General features: G+C 43.2%; 1 protein-coding gene across 2 annotated transcripts; it reads right to left on the bottom strand.

Moving 5' to 3' along the window:
* Positions 1 to 811: 811 nt before the first annotated feature.
* On the bottom strand, positions 812 to 20,658 carry LOC147605307 (T-complex protein 1 subunit gamma-like). Of its 2 annotated transcripts, XM_086794433.1 has the most exons (14): positions 20,421 to 20,658; positions 15,513 to 15,574; positions 14,871 to 14,943; positions 10,674 to 10,741; positions 10,414 to 10,483; positions 10,248 to 10,316; positions 10,084 to 10,155; positions 9,890 to 9,963; positions 9,240 to 9,517; positions 8,723 to 9,107; positions 8,461 to 8,586; positions 8,267 to 8,371; positions 1,443 to 1,517; positions 812 to 1,351 (listed from the first exon to the last, which is right to left on the bottom strand). In XM_086794433.1, exons 1-14 carry the CDS (start codon positions 20,443 to 20,445, stop codon positions 1,166 to 1,168), a joined length of 1,668 nt encoding a protein of 555 aa, XP_086650559.1. In that variant the 5' UTR covers positions 20,446 to 20,658; the 3' UTR covers positions 812 to 1,165. The 2 variants fall into 2 exon arrangements, with proteins under 2 accessions (XP_086650559.1, XP_086650560.1); XM_086794434.1 differs by lacking the exon at positions 15,513 to 15,574 and having other exon boundaries at positions 20,421 to 20,559.
* Between the last annotated feature and the right edge of the window lie 3,375 nt (positions 20,659 to 24,033).

Raw genomic sequence — 24,033 nt, 5'->3', positions numbered from 1 at the left:
GCTTACAAATCTTGGCTATTTCTGTTCTTTTGATGTCTTGGTCTAACTTGATTCCTGATCAGATCTTCACAGACTCCCCGTGTGAATTTCTATATTTGTCTATAACTTTATAAGGTATGGATTGCAGGAATAGTCTACCATAGATTGAAGTTAGCATGAGGGTATGAGGTTAGGTTGAAAAGACCTTAACAAGTACATATCCATGGCCACCTTTTTTAGAGAGAGACATCACTCCATTCCAGATTCTATCATCTTCATAGAACTGTGAGATATTCATTACATACTAAGCACAAGTTCAGAAACATAAATCACAATAAAAGATAGCTTGAAAGGCATCCATTGTGCAGAGTTAGAACGGAAATCGAAATCGACCCGGGTTTGCCTCACTCGCTAGTTCAAAAGAGTACATTCCTCACTTCTCTTTAATTAAGAAACTATTGAAAGAAAATCTCACTTTAACCAAAAATACTATTAGGAACCAATAACAAACGGCTTTAATTTGAAGAAAGTTTTTCATCTTAAAGCCACTCCGAGTACCAAAATGCTCTTAAAAAAGAGCTCAATCCTCTACGGCCATGTAGCTCAGTTGGCAAATGGCTTGGCTCTCACAGAGAGTGCCCAGGCTCACCCCCCTCTGGCTGTGGCTGCCGGATCCAAAGTTGCTCATCACTACATATATAAATACTCTCCCCAAAAACAAAGGCTCTCAATTATGAGTGCACTATGAGATTATCAAATAGGTGCCTCTGATAAGGAGTAAATAATTAACTGTAAATCACTTTATGTTCACTTCAACCCCATGTCTGCCTACTTTGACTTAAAACATAATACTTGCAATTCACAAGTCAAAAGTAAGAATTCCCCTCTTATCAAGTGCAAATTCTTCAAAATCTCAACAGCAGTTGTTAAAATCAAGCAAAATGTCCTAGCATTGACGTGTAGAGGTTGTGCAAGCACGTCTAACCTTTGGTGGAGACACACACCACATAATGTCCTGTAAGAACGCACACGAGCCAGAAGCATACATGGGGTGTGGGTGTGTGCATCTAGCCTGGCCACCTTGCTGTGTCGGGCAAGACTGGCATTGCTAAATTCCACCACAGCTCGAGCAAAACCAGTACAAAATTTTAGCCAAGCTTACTTCTCGCATAAAACCTTTTTCAAATCACTCAGGAATCATCTGCTCACTATCAACATCCTTTTCATCGTCAATTTGAGGCTTCGTTGGAGTGGCGGAGGGTGCTTGCTTTTTCTTGATACCAGAGACAATGTCATCTATCCTCAAAAGCATACAAGCTGCTTCAATGGCTGTTTTGAACGTTTGTACTTTGACATTGTAAGCATCCAAAACCTGTCAAGGTCGAAACCCCAAATAGCTGAGAAAACCCTGGATAAGTAGTATGTGAAAAGATGACAAAGCATATATATCATTGATACACTACCCCTATTTCTTTCATGTCGCTTATCACCCCCGTATTTCCATCAATACCAATCCAAGCATTATCGCCATTAGCATGCTGCAGTCAATAACAATGTCATGGTTACTCAAACTTCCCATGACCAAACATGCCAGGTGACAATCAAAAAACAAGCTAGCTTTTCTGTATTCTTAGATATGTCATTCTTTCTTGCACGTCAATTATGTAGGCTGGCTACCTTCTAAAAACTGGTCATCCCAGGACTTCCCAATGCATCTACATAAGTGGCGTAGACAGCGTCTAATATGCCAGATATGAGACTCTCAAGTTGGCTCTAGCACTAGATCACCACCTATTTAGTGTGCCAATGGGTCTTTTTTTCTTCTCTTTATGTATATATATATATACACTTATATTTATATTTATATTTACATTTATTTATTTATTTATTATTTCAATTTTTATTTTATTCTTATTTTTATTTTTTTTATTTTTTTTTTTTTGGGGGGGGGGGGGGGGGGAGGGGATGGATTGCTTGTGTTGCCACACCACTGCACGTAGGTCGCACATGCACATAGATGTACTGCTGGTTTAAAGATGAGCTTCGAGAAATTTTGAGAGCCCTGGTCAGGTCTAGAAGGACAACTCGCCAAACCGCCATCAGGGTAGGCCGAGGTAGGTCAGTCAATACTCATGCGAAGTCTCACACGATTTTCTAACCCACCTAGAGTTTAAGTGTATACCAATAATCCACGGCAGCTTATTACGAAAAATTCAGGGCACCACATATATGTGGACAGGTGGTAGGCAGGCTGGGCAGCTGGCTGGACAGGTCAGATAGATTATTAGGCCAAGTGCAAGGCGCCGAAAGTGTGTGACAGGCAGCAGGCAGACCAGGCAGCTGACCGGATGGCAGACAGGTCGGGCAAGCCAAGCAACATGTTGGGCAGATCAGGCAGCTGGTTGAACAACCGACTGGGAAGCAAATCCAGCATGCCACTTGGCTGAAAATAAGCACCTCCTTTCCCCACTTGAGGCATAATCAGATCAACCAACCACTCCCCTTGGGTGACATGTGGCCTCATCTGTTGTAACTTGGTTGAACACAATGCTAATCAATACACTTAAATACACTAAGATTTGATGGACACTTGTTCAAATACAAGAAGTAAATTGCTGAATTGACAAGAGACACACGAGACACACAATGAGCCGGAACGGTCGACCCCTCCCTCAAATAAAGTATATTGATCTTGGGAGAATCAAGTACATAGTGTCATGGGCATTTCTGACCAGATTTCCATACCAATGCATATGAATACAGTATTGCAAACAAGTGGTTGTCGATGTAGACTTGCAACCCACACTACCCTCTCAAGTGCCTATGTTCCCTATCATCTGCTCTCTATTGTTCCACCAACACATGGTAGCAACAATCTGCAAGAGAGCACGTAGGACAAGAGAACACTACACAAGGTATGTGATCTTGTAATCCGGTTCCTCCCTCCTGCTGCTTGTTTCCATATTTAAGCATAAAAGCTTACCAATAGCAAGTAGAGTCAATGACAGTGGAAGTCTTCGCGATGGAAATCCTTGGAGTGTTGAGATCTTTGATTTGTCGCCTTTCTTCGCAACAAAAGTCTTCAAGAGGATGAAGGGAACCTTGGGAAAGCTTCCCCTATGGTTCAACTTGAGAAAGGAGAGCTGAAATTAGGGTTTTCAGCAAAAAGACCAAAAATTACAGCAATAAAGAGAGCTGTTTTGCTGAATTTCAGTCATTGGGAGTGTTTAGGAGAGTGATTAGCATCCGGAAACACTCTAGGAAGCTTGAAAATCACCTTAGCAAGCTTGGAAATGGAGTTGGGAAGGAGAATGTGCAGAAAATGCAGCCCAACAACCCTCATGAAGGAGGCGCCAAACTCTAGAGGGAGGAAGAGGAGTGAGGTGGTGAGTTGTCCAGTGTAGGTGACAGGCAGGTGCTTTGTGGAGCAAGCTAGAGTGGACACATGGCTGGTTACTCCCTTTGTACAAAGGAGATAAGGTCTGAGCGGTGGACATTGGGTTATGTCCACCTCGGGACATCAATGTGTGTGAACACTGGGCTGGTCATAAGTTATAAGTGAGTTTTGGTCGCCCAAAACTTAACGAAGTGTATACACACTCACTTATAAATTAGTGCTAACTCCTAAGGCCAAGTTTATGACCAATACTTACCACCTGTCACATGCCACATAACCATGTCAGCAGACAGTTTCACACGCACGGTTCACAAGCGGGCGTCCCCTTACCCGGAACTACACATTGGTCAAGCAAGCATGACAACAGCATGCAATTTCAATTGCAAGCAGTCACATTAAGATGCTATGCAATGTAGCATTGGTATGGACAATCCCCATTCATGAGACTATACCAAAATAGACGTGCTTCAGGCAAGTACACGAGATACTAGACCCAATGGAACACCAATCCACCAAGCATTTCCGAGCATGTACACGGAGGCACAAGTCCCAACGGAAAGCCAAGTCTACAGTATCACATGAGTGGCATCAATCTCCGGCATAAACAACTGCCACGGACACCAATCCAATGTACATACATGATAAGAAAGCACGGGTGGACCAATTGGGTGGCCAAATGGTGACATCCCCCCCCGGCTTCTAAACAGTTGTCCGCAACTGAAAAGCATCCAAATATGTCTGAAGCACATGCGGGCAATCTTTGAAGAACTCTTCATCTACCCATTTAGCATCAATGGGAAGATAGTTCCTAAACTTCACAAGGTAACGCCTCACAACTTTGCCTGCAGCAAGCTTGCGTTCCTTGTGATACACAATCTGCTGTGGCTGCAAGATCTCCTCAAGCTCATCCACTACTGGTGGATCCTCAATGACCAATTCACTGAGCTCCGGCCCTATGTACTTGCAAAGGAGACTCACATGAAAAGCATTGTGTATGTGCCAATGACTAGGTAATGCCAATCTGAAAGCCACTTCATTGATCTTCTCGATCACTCGAAAGGCCCATAGTACCTGGTTGCAAGCTTAGGATATGCACCCTCTTTGCCAGGCCTCTTTGCAAGTCTTGCTTTCTCAAATTTCAGCAATACCCAATCATTCTCTTTAACATCCAATTGCCTTCTATGCTTGTCGGCAATCTTTTTATGCTTATCTTGTGACCTTGCAATGGCTGTCCGCACCTGAGCAAAAGCAATATCCAAGTCTCTTACATACTCATCAGCTGCAAATATCTCATCCTTCGTGCGAAGGATGGGTGGCAAAACAACCTTACCATAAACAATCTCAAACGGAGCCTTTCCCGTAGATGCATGCACCATGTTGTTGTATGCAAATCCCACAAGCGGTAAGTACTTCTCCCAAGAAGACTTCTGATCCGCCACATAACATTTCAAGAGATCCAACACAGCTGAATTTACAGTCTCACTTTGCCCATCCGTTTGAGGGTGATAAGCTGATGAGAAGTCCAATTTGGTGCCCATATTATCAAATAAGGCCTGCCAAAAGAGACTTGTAGTCCTGGGATCTCTATCCCCACAATGGACTTCGGCATTCCATGATGTTTGAACACTTGTGCAAGATATATTTTAACCATATGCTCAGCTTTGATGGTCTTTTTGACCGGCAAGAAATGAGCTTGCTTGCTAAACCTGTCCACAATTGTCCAAATTGCATCATTACCTTGTTGGGTACGTGGCAAGTCCATAATGAAATCCATTGTAATACTTTTCCATGGCTGCGTGGGAATAGCCCTCTGGCTTTGTGGAACACCACCAACAAACCTCCTGGGAGCTCTTCCCGATCTTGTGTTCCTTGCCTTGGGCTTCGTATCCCTGCACTTTCCTATACCTTGGACCTTTACACCATCATATGGGACTGAAACAATGTTTAGCCTTGCTAAGCCTGATGCTCTGATACCAATGTAACACGCGGAAGCTCTGAGAGTCTTCTTTCAGCCCTAAACACCACTTAGAACATGCTGATGCAAAAACGTAGACAGAAGAGAGAGAGAGAGAGAGAGAGAGATGGAAATTCAGTATATTCATATAGTACAAAAACGTACCCTACATCTACAGCCATAGGCTGCCTTTCATAAAAGGTGGAATACACCAAAACAGTCCTACTCTAAGGACCCACTCCCTAGTGGAGTGAATGAACATAACAATGAGCACTATGCCTATTTACAGGCCCTTGGGAAAAAGGAGAACTGGCCGACCAGCAGTTGGCCAGCCGACTAGACAAAATCTCATAAAGCTTGATGCGCCTGCAGCCACCTCTCATCCGGTTCAGCCGACAGTCCTTGCAGCCCGCGATATCCAAGTCCTTCTCCAAGTCCACACCAGCCAAAACAGCACTTTATGCTCCAACTTCTAGTTCTTATCATCTTTTTATGGCTGCCCCTTCTGGACTAGCATCAGGATATGTCCATGGGCAAACATGCACATGACAATTATATGGCAAACATGCCCAGTTCTTAACTTCTTACATGTATCACAAAAGACCAGGTTGGCCTGCAAGGCTGTAGGAGGAAAAACGCAGCACAGAAGTGCCATCCAAGAGGCAAAAAACAGCCCCAAATCAGTGCCAAAAAACCACTGATTTCTGCTCAAAGTAAATATCAAACGCAGCCACCAAGGGACATAGGAGAAAAAAAACAAAATCTGAAAAGTCTTCCTGTCGATTAGCAAAAGCACAGAGGCCTTGATACCATCTGATAATAGTTGAAGAGAAAGCAAAAGCAATATAGAACAGGAAAGACGATGTAATCAGCCAAGAGTGATACAACACTTGAGCAAATGATGAATGAATTATATGGCAAACATGCCCAGTTCTTAACTTCTTATATGTATCACAAAAGACCACGTTCGCCTGCAGGGCTGGATGACATGTCCACGAATGATAAAAATGCCTAAAATGGCCTAAAATATGTGGGATAAAATACCCAAATACATCACATAAATAACTGCATAAAAGAGGGAATAAAATGGGATAAAAAGAAGATTAAATGCCGGAGATGACATGTCCAACAGAGACTGTGCTGAGTATGAGTTGCTCTAATCATCCTCAATCTAATGGGCAAACAGAGAGGGTGAATCAAGTTTTGGAGGGTATGCTTCGTGCATACCTCTCCAAGAGACCAGATTGGGAGAAGTACATCCTAATGGTCGAGTTGAGTGCCCAAGAGTTCAAAGACATTAAGTACGAGGAAGGTTGGGAAGTTATCCCCTAGGTATTGTGGAGCTTACAGGATCTTAAAAAAGATTGGTGAGGTTTCTTATAAACAAGAGTTGTCTCTGAATGTGAAAGTGCATCCAGTCCTTCATGTAAGTCGACTGAAAGAGATGCTGCAAGCGGAGGATAACCTTGTTACCCTCAAGAACTTGTTAAGGTTCAAAATTCGTCCTATATTCCAAATGAACGCGAGAGGATTATAGATTTCATGGAAAGGCAACTTAGGAAAAAGTTGATCCCTGAATATAAGATTAAGCAGAAAGATAGGACAATGGAGGACTCGACTTGAGACTCGGTAGCTAGTTTAAGTAAGCACTTCCCAAATTTCATTAAAGAGTAAATGTTTGAAGAGAGCAAGAATGTTATGTACCTAGACACTAATCTACAAATTAGGAAACTAATTCAATGGGGTTAGAGAGCCCTAAGATTAAGGATTAACAACCCAATACTTGGCTAGGGTTCCTAGATTTATAAAAGAAGCTTATTGACCCTTTATAGCGAGTTAGCTATTTATGGCGTAGTTATCAGTATATAAGTGAGGCTTGGGTTATTATTGAAACATAGTTGGGCAGATGCACCACCAACAGTCTAGCTTGGACCAAGAGAGCATACATGCTCATGCCACGCACATGGCAAGTGCGTAGGTTGGCATGTCGAACGCCTATGTGCAAGCTTCGATGGTATGGGACGCGAGAGTTAGACACGGGCCTATGGGATTATGCAAGGAGCCCTAGCCTTGGTTCGGGGGAGATCGGTGGATGCCGGTCGGGACGTGAGCTACCCTATTACTCATAATTTGGTTTAAGACTAACCTTGGTTTTCAGCTGTGTTTAGGGAGATTCAAGGAAGGACTTTACACCTACACCGTTGTCTAGCCCTTGGAAGTCCTTTTCTACTACTATCTGCCGTGTAAATGCTTTTGAACGTTTCTATTGCCAAAAAATTGACTAAAAGCTGATTTCTACTTACAAATTCAACAAATTCATTGGTAAGGGCTTCTCCAAGTTTATTTACCTACTCTACATCCGCGTGCTTGACCACTAAAGTCTCCTATGTCTTGGCCTGGCACACACATGCTTGTGTATGGATGCTAGCGGAGCATAGCTGCTTGTGGCAAGACATTGGGAACCTCATACACACCCTCCTAGGGCCGTTTTGAACGCTTGACTGGTGATTCTCACATCACTATGAAACATGAGGTTTTCTTCCATGCCTGGATCCCAGACCCTTCCTATCCAGGGAAAACGGTGGAGTTTCTTGGCACTACAAGTCCCCCAGTGTGGCTTTTCTCTCTGCCTCCAGCTGTAGCCTCCCTCCAATAGAGCAACCAGCTGAGAAGGGAGCCCCCCTTCCTTATCTCATATGTATATTTGGACTGATTTTATTTTAGCAGTTTTGTATTTAGCCATACGGCTGGGTTTTCTTTATAACTAATAGAAGGATCTTTCTTTTGGGGAAAAAAAAAACCCGACATGTCCATAGAGTTGCCTCGTGAAGTAGTGTGATAAAACTCGACATGCCCTCTTTTGTCTTTCCTTTTTGAAAACAGCAGACACCTGATTGAAACATACCACATAAAAAAAATAATGCAACAGCAACTACCTTGGCTTGCAGAGTTGTCATTGTTCTGATAACATTCACCCCACAATTCTGTGCCAAAGTTCGAGGGATAGCTTCAAACGCACGAGCAACCGCTTCGTAGGGCCACTGATAAAGCAGAAAACTCTACACCAGTTCAACAATTGAATGCTCAGAAACAGCATAAGCAAAAGAAAGGGGTCCTGAACATGCAACACCTTATCGACACCCTCCACAAATGAGCTCTTCTGCTTCAAACTTGCTGAAACTGCCATCTCTGCTGCTCCACCCCCAGGTACAAGCTTTGGATTTTTAATCATGTTGCGTGCAACACACATTGCATCCTGCAATACTTGGTACTATCAGAGTCATCAATCAGAGAAAACTGAATGTAACCATTAAGTCCACTAGTAAGACAAAGCACCAAGGAGGAAAGGTCTTAAGGTTCCAGGTCTTCTCGAGGATACCTCCTTAGATTACCTGCATATTCCTCTCAACTTCATTAAGTAGATCTTTACTGGCCCCTCGTAGAAGAACTGTGCAAGCCTTGGGGTCCTTACATTCTGTGATGAAGGCAAAGAACTCGTCCCCTATTTTCTTTACCTCAAACAATCCTGCACCCGTTCCTACATCACTTTCTTGTAGTTCATCTGGACGGTTCACAATGACAGCTCCACAAGCTTTTGCAATCCTGTTATTATCGGTCTTCCGCACTCTCCGGATCGCACTTATATTATTCTTGCTCAGATGATGACAGGCAAGATCACTAATGCCCTTCTCAGTGATGACCAGGTCTGGATTGAAACTAGCAATCTGTGTGCACAGATTCAAAATATACTCCTCCTCCATCTTCAGAAGCGCATGCCTGCAGTTCATAAGCTATCATGAGACATGGCCCTTACACAAGGCTTAACAACACAATCTTCATAGCAAGAAATTACAGTACACTCCTTGAGTTGCTGCAATGTAAGACATCTAAACAAGGCAGGGTACAAACCAGTCATCCTCATTCATGAGCTCTGCATTGGTCATGTTCTCCCCTTTTTTGTACTCCAATGGGCAATCAAGAAGAATGATTCTTGGATTCCCAATCCGGCGCCTCATCTTTCCAGGAGTTACAACATCTTTATTGAACATGACCCCTTTCAAAACTCTGGAGTCCTCCAGCTGCCCACCAGGAATCTTCTCAACTTTCACATACTTCTTTATATCCACATCATGTAAACCGTTCCCCAAGTCAACTGAAACCAATATTGTTGCATCGATTGCCAGATCCTGAAAGCAAACAGTCATATGCATACAATTACATCAAAACTATAAGAAAAGCTGCCGTCTATCGGGGCCAGCTTACCATGATCCATCACAACTCTGATGTTATAATTAAGGTCTTTACACATACAGCCTGCCCACTACCACTGTCAGGGAATCTGTCAGGGAAGCTAACGACCAGGCATGAGACTGCAGCTCTTGGCTAAGCAATCAAGTCCGTCCACAACCTACCCATCCAGAAACTGCAGGGTGTATGTGTAAAGACAAGACACTCGGTGCAAACACATTACTCAGTGCCATGTGTATCCCAGCTACACATGGCACTGATCCAAAACACCCAAAACATACAGTTTTCAGAGAATAGAGCTTGCTACATACAGCAATCAATGTCCCAAACCGTCCAGTGAATTTTGTGCCTATGCAGCTTTTCACCATATTCAGCATTGACTGGCCTGTTAAAACAGACGAGAGCCCTGTTTTGTTTAGTGGCAAAGCTTCACAAAAAGTCAAACAAGGGTCATGATGCACACAAATCATGTTTGTTGAGTTACCAATATGAAAACCCCACTTACGGTCATTCACATCTATAGGAACTGAAATCTTGTCCAGAGCTGCGATAGCGTCTTCAAGAGCCCTATTATAGGCTGCCACCATTCAACACATCCTTTTAGATCCCGTAAAATGCTCATTGAAACCCCAGAAAGGAAGTAGAGCCCAATTCACAGCCAAACACTACCTCGACATATAACCGTGGGATGATAAGCCTTGTCAATAAATGATTCCGCCACGTAGAGCATTTCACCAGCTGCAAGTAGAACCAGATCCAAAACTCAGCCTTGTCTTCCATGCAAAATCAGCCTTCTTCACAAGATCACTTGACTATGACAAACAAAGACCCTCACCTAGCACAATAACTGATGTTGTTCCATCCCCAACTTCCTCATCTTGAGTGCGGCTCAGCTCAATCATTGACTACAGCATTGAGAAAATATACTCATGCCTTTTAACACACACTTACGCATAGACCTACACAACAGGCTAAATCATAGACCAACATAATATGCTAAATCATAGACCCAAAGACCACCCTACATCATAGACCCACAAAGCTTCTAGTAGCTACAATCCTGAACATTGCTTAATCCATCTTTAGTAGCAGTACCCTTGCTGCAGGATGGGCTAGATCCAATTCTCTCAAAATAGCATTGCCATCATTTGTCACCACAATACCTGCCACGCAAGTTTCACAAGTAATAAGGCTCAAAAGGTTCTGATTGGTTTGTGTACTTACTTCAAATAAGGGTGTCAGCAGAATACCACCACAAAAACTAACAAATGAATAACTAGTGACAGTCCAACCATGATGACCCTAATTTAGAACTTTCTTCAATTAAACATACTTAAATGTCTGCCAAGCATTGGGCACAGCGAGGAGCACAGTATAAGGCAGTGGAGAAGAGTGTGGAGCCTGCACTCTAGTGGGGGTGAGTGTCGTTTGTACAGAGCTCACTATAGTTGCAATGAACCCTGTTTCATTCAGTTTGAATGAAACGAAATGTTTCATGAACGTTTCATACAAATGAAACGCATTTCATTCAAGTCCACCTCGGAACTGTACGATTTAAGGTTTTTTTTTCCAAAGCTCATTTTTCAAAAAAACACCTACCTACGCCTGTGAAAACGTTTGAAGGAGACCCTGCATTGCAAAAAACAGCCCCTTCCAACTTCTCCCACACTTCTCAAGTTCCGTGCCCACCATATCTCAAGTTGGTTGTGTTGATTTGTGCCTTTTTTCTTCAATTTTGTTTTAAAAAATTATAAATTTTGAAATATGGGGATTTTCATGCCAGGGTGCCAATCTTGCCCTGCCTTTGTCAAGATGCCTCGCACTAGGGATGCCATGTGGGCCCATGTCACTCTTGTATCAAGATATGGTGGTTCAAGCACCCAAAAGTGGAAATGTAATTTTTGCGAGGTTTGCTCAGGAGGGTCCATAATCCGTGTTAAGGCCCATTTCACAAGTTTAACCGGAGAAGGCATTGGTGCATGCAAACTAGTGCCTACAAACATCAAAGTCAAGCTACAAGAATGAAAAGATAGCAATTGGTAGGACACGGTTGTGAGCCTCTGCCTGAGGATATTGAGGCTCGTGAGGATACAAGTGATGCATCAAAGAGAACACGGTTGGGTTCAGAGGAAGATGCACAGAGCAAAGCAAGATTCAGGAATGCTGGTATTTCCACTCCCACAGCAACACAAAGCCCTTTGCCCACAGGACCTAGAGCATCTCTAAAGAGAGCAAGCATTCAAGCAAGCATGCAAAAGCAGGCAATTAATGATGCAACTAGGAAACTCACTAGGCTTTTCATCCAATGTGCTTTGTCTTTTCACATTGTGCGCACCCCACGGTGGAAAAAGGCCATGAGGTCGATCAGCCGCATTGGATGTGAGTGGGAGGGACCCTCCTATGAGACCTTGCGCACTAAAGAGCTCAGAAGAGAGTAACAAGCAGTGGAGGTGTAGATGGAGCCATTACAAGCCACTTGGGCCAAGCACGGTTGAACATTGTTATGTGATGGGTGATCAGATATACGCAAGAGGAATGTGTACAATGTTTTGGCATGCTCTTACAAGGGCACTATGTTTTTACGTGCCATTGATGCATCTGTGCTTGGGACCCTGTTGACAAGAGAGTTTATATGGTCACACCTCCGAGAGACTATCATGGAGATAGACCCAAAAACATAGTGCAAGTGGTCACTAACAATGGCAGCAATTGTGTCTCTATGGGACGGATGCTAGAGGATGCGTTCTCGCACATTGTATAGACTCCATGTGCATCCCATAGCCTAGACTTGCTCATTGAAGATCATGCAAAGATTAGGTAGATTGCTGACATCTTTGACATTGCGTGTAACTTGGACCAAGAGGCCCAAGGTCTTGGCAATGTAACAATAGTAACCTTGAGCTTCTGAAGCCCTAACGAACCAAGTTTGCATACATATTCATTGTGGTTGAGAGGGTAGTGAGAGTCCAATATGGACTCATGCGCACCGTGGCTTGCCGAGAGTGGAGGAGCTAGGAGGAGCATGAGGACTCCAAGGCAATTGCTTTGCATGCAAAGTGATGCAAGAAGGTTGGTGGAAGGAGAGGTAGAGGCTTTGTTGAGCGCCCTTCAACCAATCTACAATGTTCTTAGCATCGATGACATGGAGAGTAGCACTCTTGGACTCTTGTACGAGTTCATGGACTCGATTGGAGAGGCTCTTAATCGATGCACTCTCTTGACAGATGAGAGATACTCAACATGCCAAGTTTGAACTTCCAACTAGTTGCCTTCTTGTTGTAGCTTGTATCATAGGCTTTAGCTAAGAGCTTTGATCATTCATGGCTAATTTTCAAGGTTAAGAACATCGGACGGGTTTGGAACAACCGATGGAATTGGTTCCATAGACCAATCCACGCAGTTGCCCACATATTGCACCCTCTCTGGCAGAGTGAGGCGTAGTATGTTAATGAAGAGTTGGAAGACGGATTGCAAGATTATATTCAAAAATGGACAAGAGGAAACGTGAAGCTCGGAGGATGAGTGGCTAGTGTATTGGACTGCCAACCACGCATTTGATAGCTAGACCGCTGTCATGCGAGTCAACCAGTCTCATGGTGGGAGAAGTATGGGATCGGTAGCCCTCACTTAGTGAGTCCAACTCTAAAAGACAAGACTGTTATTTCAACTTTTAAGTTATAAGTTATAACATGTACATAATACATTGATCAATGATGATTATACTTACAAAGTTTTTGTCTTTTGATGGCAGAAAAGCCTCGTCATTCGAGTCCTCTCACAGGATTGCAGTTCGGGTCTTGGTGAGAGAAACTAGAGCACATGGACCCTCTTCCATACATAGAAGAAGAGTAGGTTGTCTACTGCTCAATTGGAGCGGTTGGGGTATTGTCGTTGCAATCTCCGCCTAATTGGGCAATCGGGCAATCCGATAGAGCCTCGCTACGTCAATGTCGATAAAATCAACATTGAGAAGATGAAAGATGTCTCAAAGATTCCTTAAGAGGAGCGCGACATATATGCCATATTGTATGAGGAGTTGATGTCACCTACTCATGCCACATAAGCATCACCACCAACATTATCATAAGATGCTAGTACCAATGCAGTAGCTAAGACGAGTGTGGCAACTGAGGTAGCTTCTGAGAGTGATGTTGAGTCAACCGAGGAGGCTACTGATGAGCACATCGAGGATGTTACGGATTGAGTGCCCAGACTCTAGTCTTTGGAGCTATCATGCTCCTCTAGTTTATCATGCATGATTACATCTATCAGCATGCTTTACTTTGTGTATTTCAGACTTCCGTTTTCTTTTTTTGTATCAACTCACGATTCATACTTTTTGTGATGATGTGATCACTTTGAGTGCTCAGTGAACTATGTCACTCTTGCCTACAGACTACTTTCTATATTATTTCTTGAGTTTTGATCAATTGCCATTATTGATGATGGAATCCGGATCTTGATTCTTGAATTATTTATGCCAATTGGTCGTTTGGGTGCCCACTGTAACTTGTAACTGGGTCACCCAGATTCTTTAGTTTTAACTTAAACATGTTTTAATGCGTAAATGATACAAGTTTGATATTGTTTTCCAAGGAAAGCAACATATTTTTTACATATGTATGAAAGGTTTTTGAAACGTCTGGGATTTGAAAGAAACATTTATGAAACGCGTTTCATGAAACGCCTGGCAACTATAGAGAAAACCAAGCTGGCCAACCCCCTCTAAAGTTCAACACAAAGGCACCATAAAGTGGATTCAACCATTGACACATAGCATTTCTCTTTGGAAAACACTCATGAGTGAAAACCCCTCCAAAAAAAAGGAATCCAATACCGTCCCAACAAAGAAAATCCTCCCATTGATCTCTCCCAGGCATAGAATAAGGAAATGGCCAATTGCAAAAAATATGGTTCTCTAGAAGCACCGTTTCCATTTCTGTTACTTGTTTCCTAATCTCACCTAATGATTTTTCCCACACTTTTCCACCGCTAAGGTTTAATTTTTTTTAGATTTTCCTTGTTAACTCTTTTTTTTTATTATCTATCCCAAGTATCTCCACTAATTTCTCCAATTTCATCAATTTTACTTAAATCTACAATATACTGTTAAAGACACACCATTTCTGTTTCCTAGTTTCAAGCCGTTTCAATTCAAAGACATCATCCATTTCCGTTGCATGCAACTAGAATTCCAAGGGCCTTGGTGAAGATAAGGACATAGTCGTAATATCAATAAATAATTACTCAATGCTCAGTCTCCAATGCTTCTTATTTAAACCAAACAAATACCTCCTCCAGCATCAAGGAGCATCTTAAGCATTGCCCTTGGCCCCAGGGTTGTGCGAATGATGTCAGCAACAGCCTGTAAATCCAATACACAATTTAGCCTTAACTCATAATAAAATGTGTCCATATTTAGCATGATGCATGGCACAGAAGGTTAACATCACAAGCTGCATATGCTGATGAAACAAAACCATGAAACAGTGAATTGCAACTGTTGAGATTGCTACAGATTGAAGTGCAACTCAAGTAGTGAAAGGCAGGTCCTTTCATGGTTGCCATGGTTGACAAGTACTACAGTTAAGAATTGATGTGGACATCCGGGTACAGACAGATACCCTCGTACGGCCAACAATTGACAGGGGTGCACAGATCCCAAACAGTGAAGTGTGTAAAGGAATGGTGGAATTTATGTTTTAGAACATGTCTTGTGCTATTTACAAATATGTGTGAAATTCAAGCACAGACGCACAAAATACAGACATGATTGCCCATCCAGGAGAAAACTGCATCTGGATCTGCTCCTATCTTACAGGCAGAAATATCTGAGTAAGCTCCTAACACTAAGTCCCATAACTTAAAAAAGAATCCTCACAACTGGGAAGGCATATACAAACAGGACCAGCCTTTGATAGGGCCAAGACATACCCTTGAGGCTTGTATATTTGCATGATGTACATTCTTTCCTGATTCTCTTTTCACAGCATCATCTGAGAAATGAAAATCAGTTGTAAGCTAGGGAAACCATTAATTAAGTGGCTTCAAGCTCACATTAGAGCAGTTAACATCATCAGGATTTAATTCATCCACAAATTTATAGCATGTAGCTTCTTGACGCGATAAACTAAACTGCAAGTCTTAGATGTACCTACTTTGAAGCTAACAACACACATTCAACTGAAGCTCAGATAAAAAGCCACAGACAGCAAAAACTTGAAATTGATTTCTCACTCACTACAGAAGCATACAGATAAAACAAAATTATTACAAGAAAGTTTCCACTTAATACACTAGAAATGTGGGTTAGATGAAGTGTCCACGAAACATCCCAATGGCTCGCTACTGCTACGTCTCCTCCCCCAATAAAAGCAATCAGCCTACCCAAGGTTACAAAACATTTGTGAGGTAATATATTGTAGTTGCCTACCCGCACAAAGAGTAAGAAAGAAATAATGAGGACAACTATTTTATTTAAAAAAACAGGTAAAAAGTGAGCCTATTCTAGCACATTGTGAGATTGAATCGTCCAGACTACTAGCGTGACTATGCCGCTGCCAGGTTTCTTGTGCACCTGAAGAACTAGAGTCCCCATAATATATACCTAGATGAATCCAAGAACATGCCCAAATTCACCTAATAAGAATGTGCAATTTATAACCTCACGGTAGTCATCCACAAGACGATAAATCCATAGTTACCGCGGAACGGCGTTCCGCCTTCCTGGAACGCCGGAACGCCGCTCCGAAGCGCAAGGCGTGCCCGGAACGTGGAAACGGGAGCCGGAACGGGCCAGTTGCCGGGGAGCGTGGCGGAACGCAAGTCGGAACGCCGGAACGCTAGGGCGGAACGCACGTTCCAGGCGTTCCGAAAAAAGTGTCCTTTCGCTAGTCGCCGGCGGCCTTTTTTTCCCAGCGTACAGCGGTTTTTCGCTTTTTCGCTTGCTTCGTTGGCTGCGCCTGCTTCGTTGGCTGCGCGCCTGCAACGTTGGCTGCTCTCCATACCACTCCACGCTGCCCCCTTCAACCTTGGCTGCCCCGGCCCCCCTTGGCTGCCCCACAGCCTACAGGCACACTCTCCATTCCACCTTCCTCTTGGCTGCCCGGGCCTGCAGGCTGCCCCACACTCTCCCTACCTTCACTCTTGAGCCTTGGCTGCCCCAGACTGCACAGTGCACACTTGTCACTCTCCCTACCTCCTCTTGGCCCCTTCTTTTGCTCGGGTGGCACTCGTGACTCGAGTCTTGAGCACTCAGCAGGTAAGATTTAAAATTTACGCAATGAACATTGGATTTTGGAGATTCTAGTTTGCTGCATTTTTTTCCACTTTGTGGACACTTTACTTATGTCTCATGCAAGGGCATTTTGCATGTTTTTTTAATTTTCAGCCATTTATCAATTTCAATGGCACCTCCTCGTGGCATAGATGCAGAAAACAGAACCCCTTGGTGGAATGAGGTGGATCTTGTGTCCAGATATGATAGTGCAAGAGGAGGAGGGTCACGCAAGTGGAAGTGCCACTTTTGTGGATCCATTAAGACTGGAGGCACGGATCGTGTGCGAGCCCATTTGTTGGGGGTTAGAGGCAAAGGCATTTCTGTTTGCCCTACAGTGTCAGGAGCAGACATCATTCGATTGCAGGCACTTGCAGATAGACTTGATGCAGCAGGGAGTCGGCCCTCTGTTCTTGATCCTCGAGGTACATCATCATCAGCTACACCTGCAGGCGTGGCATCTTCAGCGAGTGCATCTACTCCATTATTTGGGGCTGCTCCACAGCCATCCGCACATGGAACAAATGCTTCCCAGACCCAGGCTTCACGAGGTCCAGTGCAGGCTAGTCTTGTGGCATCATGGCACCCTGGGAGGAGGGCACAAGTAGATGCATCAGTGGCACGGTTTTTTTATGCTGCAGATGTTCCTTTGGTAAAGGCCCGCAACCCATACTTTGCAGATATGGTGAAGGAGATTGCTTCTTTCGGACCTGGCTATGCTCCACCTTCATCCGAGGCATTGCGCACTACACTTCTAGCCACAGAGAGGACGGCCATAGAGGATGCCTTGGGACCCATTCAGGATGTATGGCGTAGATGTGGCGTCACTATCATGGGTGATGGTTGGAGTGACACCAGGAGCCGCTCCATTCAGGGTATCCTTGCCTACTCCAGAGGATGTAGCTTTTTTATTAAAGCTATTGACAATTCAGAGGCGGGCAAAACTGCAGAGAGATTGGCAAATATTTGGAGTGAAGCCATTGAGTACGTGGGTCCCAATAATGTCATCCAGTTTGTTTCTGATGGAGAGAACTCAAACAGGGCAGCAAGGAGGATCATTGAGGATAGGTACCCACATATTTGCTTCACTCCTTGCATGTCACATGGGCTCAACAATCTCCTCAAAGATATTGGTAAGATGCAGTGGGTGGAGCCTTCTATTGAAATGGGCAATCACATTGTTTCATTTATCACTCGCCACCACTACATTTTGGCTGTATATCGACAGAGATCCCCAAAGGATCTCTTAAAGTATTCAGATACACGCTTTGCATATAACTTCCTTATGCTAAAGCGTCTTTTTGAAGTGAAGAATCATTTGAGGCAGCTTGTAGTTTGTGAGGAGTGGGATGCATGGCGAGAGCGTACCTCAGTGGCAGGTATTCGATGCAGGTCCATTGTTCTTGATGACACTTTTTGGGACACTGTTGAGGTATTGTTGCAAGTTGTGCGGCCAATCATTCTTATGTTGAGGCTTCTTGATGGAGATGAGCCTTGCATTGGCAAGGTGTATGAGGGGATGGACAGGATGATTAAGAGAATCCTATCTCTACAGACTTTGGATGGGGGTAGGAGACAGGAGCTATCTCGTCTTGCGACAAGCAGGTGGACAGAGTATCACTCTGCATTAGAGGCTGCTGCATTTGTGGTGGATCCAGAATTTCAAGGCAAAGGACAAGAGACAGATGCAGAGGTTGTGCAGGGTTGGGAGGATATCTTGAGGAAGCTTGTACCCAGTGCAGATGATAGGAGGAGGGTTCGTGAAGACCTTTCCTTCTATCGACAAAAGAGAGGCCTCTTCGCTTTGCAGGATGCACAGAATGATAGGTTCAAGATATCCAGTGCACGGTGGTGGGAGGATTATGGGGCAGATACACCATTGCTGCAAAGATTGGCCATTCGAGTGCTTAGCCAGGGTGCTAGCTCCTCGCCATGTGAGCGCTTATGGAGCAGTTTTGGAAACATTGCAAGCAAGAAGAGGAACAGGCTTGGTGTCCAGAAGGCAAATGACCTTGTATTTGTTAATGCAAACTTGCGTTTGCTTAACAAGTTCAGGGCTGAGTGTACTCCAGAGCCATTTATTGGATTTTGCCTTGATCTTGATGACAATGATGGTGAGGATCAGCCAGAGGGAGAGGATGATGTGGAGCAGCATGAGGATGAGCAGACTGAGGGACAGCCTGGACAAGAGGATGAGATCCCACTTGCTGATGACTAGTCTTTGACTCACCGAGTCACCAGTTACCTTGGCCCTTGAGGCTAGTTTTGTACTTGTCATGCGATGTACTTTCTTTTTCAGTTTCTATATATCCAGATTCCACATGCGATGTACTTTCTTTTCAGTTTCTATTTGGAGTCTGGACTCTTCAAATTTTTAATGTTTAAGACTTTAAAGTTTAATCTTGGATATTTTAAATGTTTTGTCATTTTAGTCCTAAATGCCGACATGTCATATGACGTGGCGTTCCGCGACGTTCCCGATCCGCTCCCGTTCCCGTTCCCGCTCCTATTCCAGCATCCGACGTTCCCGGAACGTTCCCGTTCCGTGGTAACTATGGATAAATCATCAACTCCATCGTGCATAGTATGGAGTGGATACTACGACATCCCCACTAACATCATCAATAGTGGGTGTAGAACTTGGTATCAATATATGCTCCCACACACCCCCCACGCGCGCACACACACACACACACTCCCATGCACGAGCTCATGCATTTGGCATGGGTATCTAGAGTAAACCCATAAAGAAATGCTTTCATACACTTTGAGAAAGGATGCAAATCCCATCTTCATCCATTTTTTAGCTGCTATCCGTGCAGTTTGTGAAGCTGTAACTCTTTGTGTGTGGCCAATCCACCATTCAAAGTGTGCCACCTCATCACTCGTGTGCCAACTTTTCATTAATCATGTCCAGCATCCCAACCCCAGACAACTGCCCTCCACATTAAAATAAGCCCAAGCTTCTCTTGGTGGACAGGCAACTGCATGTGAAGTGACTTTCCTACCTGGCTGCTTCCAAGGCCACAGACACCAGGCCAAGGCCTTAGCAGGATGGCCTTGCCCATTTACCCCTTGTGAAAAAGGGGACCTAACTTGCACCATGCAAAACTGCAGCTTTTTTTTTAGTAGGTGCAAAATAGTGTAAATAGGATACTCCTGCTCTCACACATTTGCAGTGCTACTTCTCATTCGTGCACCAAAAACATGAAAAACAATGTGACCATATATAGTTTTTTGTTCTCGACAGTCTTAGGGTGAATTCCGCGCTGTCTCTCTCCGTGAATGTCACTGACAGATCTTAACCTGGAAGAATCTTCCGAGGAGACGAAGGGTGCCCGATTTTATGGCGGACCTGAACAGGGAGCCATCCTTTGAGCTTTTTCTTAGGACCACAACTCACCAAACACTTCAGACTAAGGGCATGATCAAGATGAGATTCAATAAAAAACAAAATCCTGCTAGATATGTTGTTTTCTAATCTGATGTGCCTGTGATCTGTGTTGGTTTAGGTCAAAAACTGTGCATCAAAGAGTTCCTCGATTGAAAAATAGTGGACCACTTACTCAGAACAAGAACTGGCGCTTGCATAGCTGCGAGCTGAGTGTGTGCGCGCGCGCCTCAGACCTTGATCAAATCAAAGCTGTGTGTCTCTCGTCGTGCTGCTTTACTTCTTTTTCTTCTCCCCGAAGGCGTTCTTGCTGCAACTTCCCGCTCTATATACCCTACTGGGTCTTACGGTTCACTCTAAACATTTCTTCGACGTTTTCAAACGCAAAACCCGTTGGACGGCCGCTCACAAACTTGAAAAGTAAAAAAAATGTAGCTCCAAAGGCTAAAGCATCCATGTGATTCCATGTGTGGGCATATCGTGATACCAATCTCTTCCATAATAGAATGCAAAGCAGCCATAGCGTCTACCCTATGGGAGCTCGATCTATTGTCATAGATATCTTAGATCTATAGCTACTAGCCAGAGCAACGAGACGCTTGAGATCGAGAGCATATGGCTCTCAAAAGGGATTGTGCACACTCTATTACGTTTTAAAGCTAATCATAAAGGTTAGTGATTAAGAGAGAACACAAGATAAGCTTAAAGAGATTAGGTATACATGTATTATGATATTTGGTCTTTTTTATAGGAGAGACCTACCTTTACAAGGTGCATACATATGTTGCCACACCACATTTGCCATATGTCAAACTATAATGCCAAGTGTCCCTAAGAGGTGTCACCTACATACATCATTGCTTACATAAGATCCTCTTAAGAGGTTATTCCCACACACAAAAGAACCCACACACTAGCAGATGTTCTCATACACTAGAACCGCTTCATTTAAACCTAGAATACTAAGTAAATAGGTGCCAATTTACACAACCACCTAGCACTTGTTTGTTCCAAAATTAATCACTGTTAATATTTAGCATCCCCCCCATAGTGATAATGTGGCTAGAAAGCCCACTCATCATGGACTATGTTTGTTATTATCTAGCTACTGCTTCTTATCGTTAGAGGTAGAAGTAGCAGAGTTTGTAAAGTCTTCATCAGCTTTTAACTTTGCAAGTCTCTTCCAACACTCTTCGATGTAGTGTATTGGCTTGTGGTGGCAAGAATGACACTTTCCTTTCTTCTCCCAAAGATCACCGGATGTGAGGAATAATGGATCACTTGATTGAAAGAGCGATTATTGTGCATCACGAACATCCCACCATCTTTGATCTTCAGTAAGTGGAGGCGGCTATGCTAGAGCACTTACCACCACTTGAGTTGTGGTTTCGATCCCCCTTTTTATGCTGCAGTTGATGTTGCTGAAGATGTAGTGGTTGCTACTATTGCAGGAGGAGGATCTCGCCCCCGTAACAATACCACAGTCCCTTGGCTATATCAAAAGAAAAAGACTTTTCATCAATGAAGCTCCACAGTGAATAGTTGGGACCATCAAGACGGTCTTTGATTTTATCATGAATCCACTAAACCCTGAAAGGTCAAAAACTAGTGCTCTTTGTTGCGACATCCTCACAATAAGAGATTTCCCAAAGTAGATATATCTGTAAGAAATAAGAGAGTCGCTAATAGTCTTGTGAGAAAGTACGAGAAGAGAATTGGATATTGCACATAAGGCATTGTGATATAAGATGCTATCACCCTCGCCAATATGTTTAGATCATCGTCTACAATCTAGATCATTGTTGCCAATGCTTAGATATCGTCAATCCAATCATCAAATTGTTAACTTTTAGGTTGTTGGATTTCCAAATAGCAGCTTCTTTGGATCATTCAACATTCGGATCAACTACACTTTAGATCATCCATCAAATATCCAGATTGCAGATCTGGCTGGATTCCCAAAGAGTGGAAAAATAAGAAAATATAAAAATTCATACTTGTATTGTTTATATGCATCCTACATGTCCTTTCTTTTCTTATGTAACTTTATTGTTTTACTGTCAAAAAATCTTGAAAAACACAAAAAGATTATAAAAATTCATTTAAAACCTTTAAAAACCATAAAATCCTCATAAAAAGAATATTCACAAAGCGAGCCTAAGGGTGCTAGAATAAGTCCCTATGCATTTGTGATCAGGTCAAATCGTTGCCTAGTCATATGCTAACCCGACCTTTGAATACGAGACTTTCTCTCACTAGCTACTACCTTAGCCAGTGGTATTGGACTACGAGTAGAATTGACCTCCTTCATATCGCCAAACACTAGTTTAAAAGCATACTAAGATTCCTTCACAAAAAAAAGAGACAAGATCAGTATAATGAAGCTTAATGACAAGTATTCATGGGTGAATCATCAAGAAAGCTTGAAAGAGCTCAAGCCGCTCATTAATTGGAATGGGCCATTAGTGAGAATGTTGGGGGGGAAAGTATTCATGGGTGAATCATCAAAGAAAGTTTGAAAGAACTCAAGTTGCTCATCAAATTGGAGTGAGAGGAGCCATTTAGTGAGAATGTTAGGGAACAAGTTCACACTCAAACGACAAGTGAAACCTATGTGCTACAGTGCTATGGGTATCATGTAATTATAAAGGCTCCAATTTACATTGACCACAACGGGGTGCTCTTAGAGATATGATCACTTCTGAAATGCTAAGATGTGAACCTTAGATCTTGGAGCGATGGTCGCTTCTGACAATGCCAAGACGTGAACCTTAGATCTTGGACAATCCAAAAGTTATACCTCAGGCATCATACACAAATTCTGTTGAAATATACAAGTGAATAGGGTGTGTGCGGGAACAAGCCCTTAGCAAGAGGCTGTAAAAGAGAATCTGTAAATGTGAGAGAAGCTATGAAAAGGTGAGAAGTATCTACTGGGAGAGAATAAAGGATAGCATGAGAAGATTTAGGAGGTGTGGAGATATTATGGGAAGAGGTGGAGAGAATCAAGCAAAAGAGAGGTGGAGTGAATCAAGGAGAGATCGGTGGGATTAGATGCTTGGATATAAACTCTATAAATTGAGGCATTGGCCTAATGAGAATTTGCTGATTTTTTATTATCCATGCCTACATTAAACTATCAGTAATTGCTCACTGATCACCTCTTAATTATCATCTAATCTCTTTTCTAATGATGTTGATTCTAGCATTTGATCCACCATAGCTCATCACATTGCTGCAAATTTAACAAATTCTATATGGACCCAGAGGGAAATACGTATATCTCGACACAAGATTCCTTTAGTATATCTGATCATTCAGTGTGCCAACATGAGCATAAGGACCATATAGAGTCCTCGAGAGTTCAAGAACTTGTATAGAGCCAGTTGTGACTCAACCTCCAAACATAGTAGATAGATTCTTCTTGATGAGAGCTCGAGTTAATCAAGGCGATACAGGCTTGTACGAGGATGCCCGAGGAAACCTCTTTAACATCACCAGCATACAGAGGGGTGCAAAATGAAATCACAAGTTGTTGGATGCCTCTCTGGTCAGCAAGTGTTATCATCCCACTAGTGATCAAACAACATATGCGGATGAGGACAATAACATATACGTCCTAAGAGCGACTGAGGAAGTAAGAAGAATGAAAAGGTATGGGCAGGGGGGGAGTTCTTCCATCTAATACAGACCTAGAACATAGGACTTCAAGGCCATGCAAAGTGAGGACCTCTCCATTTAATATAGACCTAGAACAAGGCGATCTAGGCTAGTACGAGGATGCCTAA

The sequence above is a fragment of the Cibotium barometz genome, chromosome 60, assembly GCF_041138505.1.
Source record: "Cibotium barometz isolate CiBa-2024 chromosome 60, ASM4113850v1, whole genome shotgun sequence".
Taxonomy (NCBI): Eukaryota; Viridiplantae; Streptophyta; class Polypodiopsida; order Cyatheales; family Cibotiaceae; genus Cibotium; species Cibotium barometz.
This window is presented reverse-complemented; position numbering and strand designations above follow the sequence as displayed.

Bases quoted from the DNA above. Each gene is read 5' to 3' on its own strand.
- LOC147605307 (XM_086794433.1), bottom strand. From the start codon at position 20,445: ATGCAAGCGCCAGTTCTTGTTCTGA. The intron at 10,484-10,673 runs GTACTGCTACTA...TCAATGCTGTAG, and splicing joins TAGCCCATCCTGCAGCAAGG to TCAATGATTGAGCTGAGCCG. The intron at 9,964-10,083 runs GTAAGTGGGGTT...CTGTTTTAACAG, and splicing joins TCCTATAGATGTGAATGACC to GCCAGTCAATGCTGAATATG.